General features: G+C 39.8%; 1 protein-coding gene across 4 annotated transcripts in view; it reads right to left on the minus strand.

Moving 5' to 3' along the window:
• The window catches only part of ACADM (acyl-CoA dehydrogenase medium chain), a 38,411-nt gene extending 26,519 nt beyond the window's left edge, over positions 1 to 11,892 (minus strand). Inside the window, exons 1-6 of one of the 4 annotated variants that reach the window (XM_027536857.1) lie at positions 11,759 to 11,892; positions 8,374 to 8,461; positions 2,461 to 2,558; positions 2,279 to 2,348; positions 1,044 to 1,144; positions 189 to 269 (exon numbers count right to left, since the gene is read on the minus strand). In XM_027536857.1, the coding sequence (XP_027392658.1) occupies positions 189 to 269; positions 1,044 to 1,144; positions 2,279 to 2,348; positions 2,461 to 2,558; positions 8,374 to 8,461; positions 11,759 to 11,788 (468 nt within the window). In that variant the 5' untranslated portion in view covers positions 11,789 to 11,892. Of the gene's footprint in view, positions 1 to 188; positions 270 to 1,043; positions 1,145 to 2,278; positions 2,349 to 2,460; positions 2,559 to 8,373; positions 8,462 to 11,758 lie in introns of those variants that run through there. The other 3 variants (XM_027536858.1, XM_027536859.1, XM_027536860.1) reach the window with 3 other exon arrangements.
• Between the last annotated feature and the right edge of the window lie 1,161 nt (positions 11,893 to 13,053).

Genomic DNA, 13,053 nt, shown 5'->3' on the forward strand with positions numbered 1-13,053 from the left:
ATTTTATGAAACTTTTTGGCATCCCAGAAACACTACTGTACTTAAATATGTTGCTTTTGTCTTAATGTGTTATATGGCCCAATGTATATATACAGACTGAAAAGGAAAGAGAGCATGCTTATTCCTTTCTTCTTCTATTTTTATTCCTTTCTTAAATGTGAAATAAAGTAGCTGCTGCATATACTCACACACATTAATGGCTCCTCAGTCATTCTCCCCAAATATTTCTTTTGTTGTTGATCATTTCCAGCAATAATAACAGGCATTTGCTGTCAACCAAAGGAAAGTGACATTAAAAAAGCAAGATATTTTAAAATTAGGTATGTCAATTCTTTCTTTATTTCTAGCCTTGCTGCACAGCTTGTGAGGTTTTAGTTTCCCAACCAGGGACTGAACCCAGGCCCTTGGAGCAGTGAAAACTCAGAGTTGAAACCACTGGACATCCAGGGAATTCCTAGTAAATTCAAATATAACACTACAATTCAAAACAAGACAACTATTTTTCCCCAAGTGTAAGCCCAAAGAAATGGCCTTTATTCTGCCTCTAAGTCAGAGAGCTAACACCACAAGGATATAAATCTGTTAATCCAAGTATGCACATAAAACTAAGTTATATAGGACTTGTTGGTAACGTAATATGTAAACATCTACTGTAGTAAAATGCACAGATAAATAATTAAATTTATAATAAATGACATGGTACATATGATCAGGTCTCCTAAGACTTGTTCACTAAACTTCAGCACTGCCAGCAGTGGCAGCAAGTCATCCCAATCTTTTTCCTGAATGACCTTATCTAAGAATTGCCACTGAAGCCACAGCCAAAGTGTACAGTTTCCCCACAAGGACAGGCAGGACTCCAAGTACTAATGACAACATGGTCAGAACAATCAACTCATGGAGTAAAAATCCAGGCTTCATTGCAGAACCTTGTGTTGTTGTTTTTTTTAGAAGAAAACTGTGTTCTGCCAACTAACCTAACCTAGCAAGGCTTTTTCATTAACAACAGCTCGGTTAGCCAATTAATTTTCTAAATAACTTACCCCTAGAGAATTTGCTTCAATAGCAGTCTGAACCCCTGTACATCCATAAGCCAATTCTTCAGAAATTAAACAGCTATCAAAAGTTCCAAGTCCAAGACCTCCTACAATATCAAAATGTTTTAAGAGCCCATTGTAATACATAGCATATCTCAACAGAAATAAAGGCAAATTATTTAAATGACTTGCAATATAACAATTAGGTTAACTTAATCTTAAAAGTAAATTTACAAATACAGTATCTATAACATAAGAAACTAAAAGATTTTGGGCCAATACAGTAACAAAGTATACTTTGTTATATAAAGCTAAAATTAGTTTTAAAATTTCAAAAAGCTCTCTTACTATTTGTAATGTGGACCTGTCTTCCTGCTTCACCTTGATTTTGCAAAAATTTGATTCAACTTTGCTAAAAGTTTGACCCTTTAAGGAAAGGAGTGAAAGGACGTCTCAATTAAATGTAAAATTGAAAGTAGAATTTAAAAGCAACAACTCAACCAACCTAGACAGAGAAGTTAACAAGGATTAAGTTAACATTGTGATTTAATCACTAGGTTTACTCGGACTCTTACGAACCCATGGGGTGTAGCCTGCCAGGTTCCTCTGTCCATGGAATTCTCCAGGCAAGAATATTTGAGTGGTTTGCATTTCCTACTCCAGGGATGTTCCTGACCCAGAGATTGAACTTGAGTCTCCAGCATTCCAGGCAGATTCTTTACCATCTGAGCTACCAGGGAAACCCCACTTTGGAGCCAATTACAAAGAAGGAAGAATGCCTCTGATTGTTGAGTACAAGGCTTCTAAAAGCTGGCAAACATTGAAGTCTATACAGGGGCTGCTGCTGCTGCTGCTAAGTCGCTTCAGTGGTGTCCGACTCTGTGCGACCCCAGAGACGGCAGCCCACCAGGCTCCGCCGTCCCTGGGATCCTCCAGGCAAGAACACTGGAGTGGGTTGCCATTTCCTTCTCCAATGCATGAAAGTGAAAAGTGAAAGTGAAGTTGCTCAGTCATGTCCAACTCTTCTCGACCCCATGGACTGCAGCCCACAGGCTCCTCTGTCCACGGGATTTTCCAGGCAAGAGTACTGGAGTGGGTTGCCATTGCCTTCTCCACTATACAGGGGCACATAGGTACAAAACCATTTAATGGTGACAAATATTTGAAAGAATGACTGAACAGAGTTTTAGAGTTTTCTTCTTCATGTGCATGCTAGGATTAAAAATGTAAAGAAAGCTTACCACAACTTTCTGGAATGTGTGTATTCATTAAACCAAGCTCCCAGGCTCTTTTAATTAATGGGACAGGGTACTGAAAGAAATATAGTAATAATAGAGAAAAAAGTTATATTTAAAATCTACTTATATTTAAAATCTTGTAAAATCTGTCAAAGACTTTCACTCCTTAAAGTGAATATACCTACCTCGCCGGTTTTATCATATTCTGCAGCAAGTGGAATTATTTCCTCCCTGGCAAATTTACGAGCAGTAGCTTGAAATTCTTTCTGTTGTTCAGTGAATTCTAAGGGAAAGTTATTTTTTAAATACTTAAATAGGACAATGAGTTGAGAAAATGAAGTCAGTATGTAGATATTTATAATTATAATGGAGACTTTCACCTTTGATAGCCAGAAAGTTACAACGCAATGTGCTTTCAGACTACTCAAGATTTCACTGTACCATATAATTAAATCTATGTCAATATTAATGCCAAAAAGGTAGGTTAAGATTTCTCGCTTTTAGAAATGAGTAACAGATACAAACAAGTTTTTCTCTTCCCAGTATTTAAGTAAAAACAACTTTTCTTACTTATTCTTAACTCCGAAGCAGAATCATCATGAAAGAAAGTGAAAGTGAAGTAGCTCAGTCACGTCTGACTTTTTGCAACCCTGTGGACTGTAGCCTACCAGGCTCCTCCCTCCATGGGATTCTCCAGGTAAGAATACTGGAGTGGGTTGCCACTTCCTTTTCCAGGGGATCTTTCCAACCCAGGGATCGAACCCTGGTCTCCCGCATTGCAGGCAGATGCTTTAACCTCTGAGCCACCAGGGAAGCCCAAAGATTGTCACGTTTACTAACACTGAAATGAAACTAAAATGACCTCAAGAATCAATCTAATTAGGGAGGTAAGACATGACCAGTGACCATACACCAATAAAACTTGTACAAAATATCATATAAGAATACCATAACTCAATCTTACTCCTCCTTTAAACTCAGATAACTTAAGTTTATAAAGATTTTCCAGGCAAGAGTACTGGAGTGGGGTGCCATTGCCTTCTCCGAAGGAGCCCAAAGCAACTGACAAAAGTGGTGGGAAGGCTTCTTAAATTAATGAAAGAAATAGGGTGGCTGGACCAAGCACAGAAGCCAATTACTACTAATTTTTGCAATTCCACACTAACATGCAGTTTTATTATAGTTGCATCCAACATTAAAGGATAGGTAAAATTTAAGAGCGATATATGATGTTTTGGGCAAGAAGAATGAAAGAAAAGGCAGAAAGGTAAGAATGAAAAATGAGAATTTTAGGACTATAGCACTTGTATAGGGATGTGTGAAATAAAATATAAAAGACATTAGAAATTTGGTATTCAATAGCATTTTACAGATAAAATGCAGAGTTCCAGAGAATATCAAGAAGAGATAGGAAAGCCTTCTTAAATGAACAATGAAAAGTAGAGAAAAACAATAAAATAGGAAAGACTAGAGATCTCTTGAAGAAAACTGGATATATTGAGGGAACATTTCATGCAAGGATGGGCATGATAAAGGACAAAAATGGTAAAGACCTAACAGAAGCAGAAGAGGTGGTAAGAATACACAGAAGAACTATACCAAAAAGGTCTTAATGACCCAGATAACCACAATGGTGTGGTCACTCACCTAGAGTCAGATATCCTGGAGTGTGAAGTCAAGCAGGGCTTAGGAAGTATCACCACCAACAAAGCTAGTTGAAGTGATGGAATTCCAGCTGAGCTATTTCAAATCCTAAAAAATGATGCTGTTAAAGTGCTGCACTCAATATGTTAACAAAATTTGGAAAATTCAGCAGTGGCCACAGGACTGGAAAAGGTCAGTTTTCATTCCAATCCCAAAGAAGGGCAATGTTCAAACTACTATATGATTGCATTCATTCTGCATCCTAGTAAGGTTATGCTCAAAATCCTTCAAGCTAGGCTGCAGCAGTATATGAACTGAGAACTTCCAGATATTCAAGCTGGATTTAGAAAAAGCAGAGGAACCAGAGATCAAAATGCCAACATTCGTTGGATCATAGAGAAAGCAAGGGAATTCCAAAAAATATCTACTTCTGCTTTGTTGACTACACAAACGTCTTTGACTGTGTGGATCACAACATACTGTGGAAAATTCTTAAAGAGATAGGAATACCAGACTACCTTACGTATCTCCTGAGAAACCTGTATGCAGGTCAAGAAGCAATAGTTAAAACCTTACATGGAACAATGAACTGGTTCCAAATTGAGAAAGGACTACATCAAGGCTATATATTGTCACTGTGTTTATTTAATTTATATGCAGGGTACATCATGTGAAATACTGGACTGAAATACTGGCTGGATGAATCCTAAATTGTAATCAAGATCACCGGGAGAAATATCAACAACCTCAGATATGCAGATGATACCACTCTAATGGTAGAAAGTGAAGAGGAACTAAGGAGTCTCTTGATGAGGGTGAAAGAGGAGAGTGAAAAAGCTGGTTTAAAATTCAGCATTCAAAAAATGAAGATGATGGCATCCAGTCCCATCACTTAATGGCAAATAGAAGGGGAAAAAGTAGAAGCAGTAACAGATTTTTTTTTTCCCCTTGGATTCCACTGCTGATGGTGACTACAGCCATGAAATTAAAAGATGCTTGCTCCTTGGAAGGAAAGCTATGACAAATCTAGGCAGCATATTAAAAAGCAAAGACACTACTTTGCCCAACAAAGGTCCATCTAGTCAAAGCTATGGTTTTTCCAGTAGTCATGTATGGATGTGAGAGTTAGATCATACAGAAGGCGGAGCGCTGGAGAATTGATGCTTTTGAATTATGCTGGAGAAAATTCTTGAAGAGTCCCTTGGAGACCAAGGAGATCAAGCCAGTCAATCCTAAAGGAAATCAGCCCTGAATGCCCACGGACAGACTAATGCTGAAGATTCAATACTTCGGCCACTTGATGCAAAGAGCTGACTCTTTGGGAAAGACCTGGATGCTGGGAGAGATTGAAGGCGAAAGAAGAGTACAGCAGAGGATGAAATGGTTAGATAGCATTACCAACTCAATGCACAGGAATTCAAGCAAACTCTGGGAGACAGTGAAGGACAGGGAAGCCTGGCGTCCTGCAGTCCATGGGGTCAAAAAGAGTCAGACACAACTTAGCGACTGCACAACAACAACATACGAGATTGTGAGTGGCAAAGAGGTAGGGAAGGCTGGGATCTATTATGTATTGTTTGAGAACGTACTTTGATCCCATCACTATATGCTAGGATTTTATGTATGTCATATAATTTAATCGTCAAATAAATCTTATGTTACAGATAGGTGCAATTGGTGGTCACAGGTGTTATCAATATTCCTTTACTTGACCTCCACAATCTACCTCTGAAACACTTATATTTCATCCTCTGTCACTCACCAAATCATCACAGATTCCTACGACTAGTCTCTTACTATTGGGTATGAATCTGTATGTGACAAACTGAAACTAAATAGCAATGATACCAAACCTATGTTAATATCTCAATAAGAAAATAAGAAGATACAGTGTCCCAAACTGCTATCCTCACCTTGCTTTGAAATTTTCACTTCTGTTAAAAAAAACTTTATATGGATGCTAACAATCTTAAAAAATAAAAAATAAAAATGTTAACCCTAGGGAGTTTTGAGTTTTCTATTTCTTTCAGGGTATGACTTGTATCTCAGCTGCCTTTTAACTTTTTTTCTGAGACCAAGTGAATTGAGAAAATCAGTTTTTAAACTAGAGAAATGGCAATGCTTCTGAAGCAAGAAGCACTCTAGGGGGCAAAGGATGCTAAAGAAAGGTGTTATTATTTCAAATTCTTTGCCTGGTTTTCATTTTCGAAAGAAAAGGGGAAGGCAAATGTTATTCTGTTTTCCCCCAACACCACATGGCTCCCCAATCCCAAGACTAAGAACCATATTTAGCACCAAACTGCTGTTCCATATATGATAGCCAAATAAGACTCTGGCTTATTAGTAGATACCTAGCAATGTGTATCTAATAGTGTTTAAAAAGTATTTGTTGTATTCATTTCTAAGTTGAAGACTATTCACATGGAACAGTGGATCTGTTATTTATGAAGATATTAAGAAGAGGTGGCAAGAATATACAGAAGAACTGTACAAAAAAGAGCTTCACACCCAGATAATCATGATGGTATAATCACTCACCTAGAGCCAGACATCCTGGAACGTGAAGTCAAGTGGGCCTTAGAAAGCATCACTATGAACAAAGCTAGTGGAGGTGATGGAATTCCAGTTGAGCTCTTTCAAATCCTGAAAGATGATGCTGTGAAAGTGCTGCACTCAATATGCCAGCAAATTTGGAAAACTCAGCAGTGGCCACAGACTGGAAAAGGTCAGTTTTCATTCCAATCCCAAAGAAAGGCAATGCCAAAGAATGCTCAAACTACCGCACAATTGCACTCATCTCACACGCTAGTAAAGTAATGCTCAAAATTCTGCAAGCCAGGCTTCAGCAGTACGTGAACCATGAACTTCCAGATGTTTACGCTAGTTTTAGAAAAAGCAGAGGAACCAGAGATCAAATTGCCAACATCCGCTGGATCATCGAAAAAGCAAGAGTTCCAGAAAAGCATCTATTTCTGCTTTATTGACTATGCAAACCCTTTGCCTGTGTGGATCACAATAAACTGTGGAAAATTCTGAGAGATGGGAATACCAGACCACCAGACCTGCCTCTTGAGAAACCTATATGCAGGTCAGGAAGCAACAGTTAGAACTGGACATGGAACAACAGACTGGTTTCAAATAGGAAAAGGAGTACATTAAGGCTGTATATTGTCACCCTGCTTATTTAACTTACATGCAGAGTACATCATGAGAAACGCTGGGCTGGAAGAAGCACAAGCTGGAATCAAGACTGCCGAGAGAAATATCAATAACCTCAGATATGCAGATGACACCACCCTTATGGCAGAAAGTGAAGAGGAACTAAAAAGCCTCCTGATGAAAGTGAAAGAGAGAGTGAAAAAGTTGGCTTAAAGCTCAACATTCAGAAAATGAAGATCATGGCATCTGGTCCCATCACTTCATGGCAGATAGACGGGGAAACAGTGGAAACAGTGACAGACTTAATTTTTGGGGGCTCCAAAATCACTGTAGATGGTGATTGCAGCCATGAAATTAAAAGACACTTACTCCTTGGAAGGAAAGTTATGACCAACCTAGACAGCATGTTGAAAAGCAGAGATATTACTTTGCCAACAAAGGTCCGTCTAGTCAAGGCTATGGTTTTTCCTGTGGTCATGTACGGATGTGAGAGTTGGACTATAAAGAAAGCTGAGTGCTGAAGAATTGATGCTTTTGAATTGTGGTGTTGGAGAAGGCTCTTGAGAGTCCCTTGGACTGCAAGGAGATCCAACCAGTCCATGCTAAAGGAGATCAGTCTTGGGTGTTCTTTGGAAGGAGTGTTGCTGAAGCTGCAACTCCAATACTTTGGCCACCTCATGCGAAGAGTTGACTCACTGGAAAAGACCCTGATGCTGGGAGGGATTGGGGGTAGGAGAAGGGGATGGCAGAGGATGAGATGGCTGGATGGCATCACCAATGTGATGGACATGAGTCTGAGTGAACTCCGGGGTTGGTGATGGACAGGGAGGCCTGGCGTGCTGTGATTCATGGGGTCGCAAAGAGTTGGACACGACTGAGCGACTGAACTGAACTGATATACTGAAAAATGGCAGGAATATATATACATGCTGCTAATACAGATGTATGTATAGGGAACTACAGCTGAAGAAGAAAACAAGATCAGAAAGGATGGCTGTGACTAACAGTGAACAATCTACGGATGGTGACAGACATTACTAAGTTTGTTTACAAACATATTCCAGATAATTACATATAAAAAGTCCCATATATGGACTTCTCTGTTGATCCAATAGTTAAGACTCCAGCTTCCATTGCAGGGAATACGGGTGTAATCCCTGGTCGGGGAACTAAGATCCCATATGCCATGTGGCAGCCAATAATAAATAAATAATGAAATAGAAAGTCTTTTAAAAAAAGTTTCATATATATAACAAATACAAGTTTAAAGTCAAAACACAAAACAAAATATATACCAAAACTAAATCCTGATCCTGGCTCACGTTGTAGGGCAGTTTTTGTATGTTGTGATCTCCAGTCAAAATGAGAAAGACTTCTCAGTACCTGTAAAGAATAATTTTATTACAATAAGTTTGGGAATTTAAACATCAGTCAAGTAGAATACTGATAAGCATTTACAAGTAAACAGAGCAACTTGTTTGACCATATTCAGGAACACAGTTTAAGTCATTACTTAAATGCCTTCAACCATAATTTGATTTTTGTATTAAGTCAATTATCAGATGTTTTAACACCTATCATAAAGGAAATTCTTCTTTAAAAAATGCAATGCAAATAAAACTAATCAGTAGCTTTGCACTACTAAAATGGAGTATTTCCAAGACAAGTAAGAGTCAAGGGTAGTAGTAGACTTAGAACCACTGTTTCAGAAATCTCACCTTCCAGCACCAGAACACCTTGTAACTGGGGAATTGCAATGGGGGGCAAAAATGAAATAGTATCACTCTACATTCAAGAGTTGCCTCATTCATCAACTTTGGTTCCCTGTCCCTGGCAGCCTCCCAAGAATATCTCTGGGAATCTTCCCCTTGAAGCACTCCATTTTCTAAGATACCTCACTTTAACAAAACAAATTAGCCTAAAATCATGTTATATATTTTCTTCTGTTGTCTGTAAGTATTCTTAGAATGTTCTGAGCCAAGCCAGCACACTATGGTACCCACCAGTCTTGTAAATAAAATTCTGTTGGAACACAGTCAAACCACATTGTCTATTGCTGTTATCACAGCAGAGTTGGGAAACCACATGGTCCACAAAGCCAAAAAATATTTACTCTCTTTACAAAAAAGTTTGCTAGCCCTATTTTAAACCATTACTCAACTATTTGTCTTAATTTCTGAAATCTACTCATTTCTTCAAAAAGATACATAAAAATATAATCAGATATTACTTTGCAACCTATTTTTATATTCATAGAAAGAAAGGATATAGTCAGATATTGTTCCTTTGCAATCTATTTTTATACTCATAACAGTTCAATATGCACAAAAAGTAACCACTTGCATTTATTAAAGTTATCAAACTGGAAAACATACTGGAACTCTTGAGTAAATGTTTAAGGAGAGCCAAAATTACACAATTTACAGTTTAAGGAATATGACAGAACTAAATTTTACTAAGCTAGACATTGAAAGAAAAGAGAAATTCAACAATCTACTAAAAGATGAAGGACTGAACTTATGTTTTTCAAAATCTGTGAAAAGAAACTGTCCACTTTGTAGATAACAACTTCAACTTGTAAACAGAATTACCTGCATGTGAAGTGACAATATAGACTATCAAATGTATTAATTTAAATAACCCTTTCAAAAATATATTTTATACTACAATTTTTTTTTAAATTATAGAATATAAAAATTCACATTTTCTTTGTAATTTTCATTAATTTTATTTTGGAGTTAAAACATGGTTTCTCAGGTACTCATTGTCCACCAAACCTATTCTTGTTCAGTCACATTCCATGTATTAATGCACCTGAATCTGAGTCAATCCTAAGGAATTATTTTTATTCCTATTTTGTATATGAAGAAACTGGGGCTCAGAAAGGTCAAGTAAAATTGGCCAAGGTCACTCTTCTATTAGGAACCAGGATGAAGAATTTACGATGAAGAATTCGTGCCATACTGCTATACTGCTCTTTCAAGTATCCTAATTTGCTATTAGATTCTATAAAGAAAAAAAAAATTGCACGAAAATCAAACTAAAAACTTCTTCTAAATGTGTGTTTAGACAGCATGGCACAAAATCAGACCTCACAATATAGGTAAATGGTTTGTTGAGATTTTAAATAGGGAATTATCAGTGTATTTAAAGTAATTTACAAAGAGTTTACATATGACCCTACAGGAAAATGTGTTACATAAAACAAAGTATAAAGGTAGTTACAGCCAGGGAACAATATCCACAAACTTGTTTATTAACTTCTTTCCAAACCTGGAAAATGAGGTTAACCTTATTGGGTAACTGTCGAGATGATCAAAGTACGTTAATGTCTTGGAAGCAAAACCGTTTATAAATGCTATTAACTCTGGATTCTCTGCTATAAACACGGAATTCAAAACCTCCAAGGGCAGCAACTTTAATCAAGCATTAACTTTGCAATAACAGCACAGTTATAATTGAAAACCTTTGCATATTTCTTAGGAATTAAGAGTCTGAGTTTTATGGGAGTGTCAAAGTGGCGTAAATTTTCTGGATCAGGTTTTTCTGTATCTATTTCGTCCCCGCAACAACCCTCCCCGAGATTGAGAAATCCAGGTCTTTTTTCCTGGTATCAGCATGTAAAATCATTTTTTAAATCCCTCAATTTCTGCCTTCAGCACCCATTAACTTGTATAGCAATGACAAATACTGGGCAATAACCCATCAGAATTACTCTGAACCCGACACTATTTTGGTAAAAAGACATAACTTTCTCAATTATAAATAACATGTAAATGGCAATAATATTTAAAATAGCGAACTGTATCTAGTAGCTGAGACAACTTAAAATCTGTGAGACACTAGAATAAACAGACAAGCTTCACAGAAAAGCTCTGGGATTTTCTTTTCTCCTTTATTTACATGTACACAACCTGGAAGCGCCTCCCTCCATACTGTAAAACCAAATGGATATTAATAAGTACCCTAAGGGGCACCTGCTCCATTTTCCTTTTCCTCCTTACTTAGCAGGCACCCAAGGTAAAGATTATCTGAATTCTGCACTTTGCAGCAAAAACATCACAAAAGACTTCCTTATTAGTGCAGGGACTGAGAGCCAAGAGAGAGTGTCCTCCAAGAGATAAAAACTAGTTCAGCAAAAATACGGTTGTAATTTTTAGGCCCTGACCAATTAAAAGACGGGTTTACTTCGGGATATGACAGGATTCCTCCGGGAAATCTTTGGAAGGTTCTCGGGCCAGAGAAAGAAAAGAGATATTCTGAAAAGGGGACGCCATCTATATATGGGCCAATTGCCAAGGAAATACAGGAACCTGAAAACCCAGAAAGCGTTCTGTCCAACAGTGCGAGGAATGGGTGGGCGCGAAAGCCAGCGAGGGTCCAGAATCCTGGTTGCTACTACCAGGAGCGGCGGAGAAGGCAATGGCACCCACTCCAGTACTCTTGCCTGGAGAATCCCAGGGACAGAGGAGCCTAGTGGGTTGCTGTCTATAGGGTCGCACGGAGTCGGACACGACTGAAGTGACTTAGCAGCAGCAGCAACCAGGAGCGGGGTAAGAGGGGCCAAGACGCCTGATGATTGGGCTTCTTCCTTATTACAACCTCCCACCCCGCCCGGCCCCCTCCCGAACACCACAACCTCCACTTCCCACCCGCGCCGAGCCCAGCTCTTCCTCTCACCCCGCAGCTTCGCCTAAACAGCGCGATCATGGTGACTGCCGGTCCGGTTATGCAGTCTCTAACCAGTTTGTGCCTACTCCGCGGACGCGCCTGGCTAGTGACGCCCCTGCCCTTGCCTACATTATGTCCCCGCCCATCCGCAAAAGTTGTGGGCGGGGCCTCAGTTGGAAGGGACTAGAAGGAAAACGAAAGACGGCGGAGGGGGCAGCCTGCGCGGCTTAGTTGAACGCATGCTCAATCGGCAATGGCCCCCTCTGCGGCCCCCGCCATCTTGGAGGGAGATCTAATGTGCTCTAGGTGCCTGACGGGACCCAATGAGTTTCCCTGAAAAACCCTATCTTCCCGCCGGTCCTTTGAATTAAGTCGACGAGCCCTGTTGGGGGAAGACTGAGTCTGACAGCCGTGCGGAGACAGAACCCGGAGGGGGGGGTGGGGGGGGTGGGGGGGGTGGCGGGGGGTTGGGGGGGGTGGCGGGGGGTTGGGGGGGGAGGGGGGCGGGTCTGGGCAGACTGCAGGCGCCCAGCCTGAAGATTAAAGGGTCACGTACCAGGCCGAGAATCTGGGTGAGAGGGCTTGGCGAGGAGTTTGGCAGAAAGGTGTCTGCTGTTTTCGATCTTGACTTTTATCGGGAGACACCTATCAGACTCAAAGCGTTTCTGCTTCAAGGGGTCAAAGGGTACTTTTCTCTGAAACACTGCACCCAAATCAGAAGGATGTTCTGTGGATTACATCAAAGAGGAATGTAATCACTTGAGAGATCACATTTCTGAATATTCCCAAGGCTATTTATTACTATGCATGAGTGTGGAAGTAAGGGTACAAGACGAACCTATCTTAAATATTCTGGCTCAGCCAGTGAACTTGAATGCCTGCCTGATTAGTTCTATTTAGACGTGATCTATGAGATAACTAGGACTTCCCTGGTTGTTCAGACGGTAAAGGCGTCTGTCTACAATGTGGGAGACCCGGGTTCGAGCCCTGGGTTGGGAAGATCCCCCTGGAGAAGGAAATGGCAATCCACTCCAGTACTATTGCCTGGAAAATCCCATGGACACAGGAGCCTGGTAGGCTACAGTCTGGGGTCGCAAAGAGTCGGATACGACTGAGCGACTTCACTGTCACTGAGATAACCGTGGTGTTACAATGCCCAGTAATTTGTAAAGCTGTGTATTTGTGAAAGCTAGTAAAAGCCCAGTGCAAGTTGAACGTATGAATGTTTCCCAGGGTTCCTAGTACTTTTCATTTTTGTTGGCACCATCGTAATTTAGGGGGCTTCTCTGATGGCTTAGATGGTA

The sequence above is a fragment of the Bos indicus x Bos taurus genome, chromosome 3 (genome assembly GCF_003369695.1).
Source record: "Bos indicus x Bos taurus breed Angus x Brahman F1 hybrid chromosome 3, Bos_hybrid_MaternalHap_v2.0, whole genome shotgun sequence".
NCBI classification, from domain to species: domain Eukaryota; kingdom Metazoa; phylum Chordata; class Mammalia; order Artiodactyla; family Bovidae; genus Bos; species Bos indicus x Bos taurus.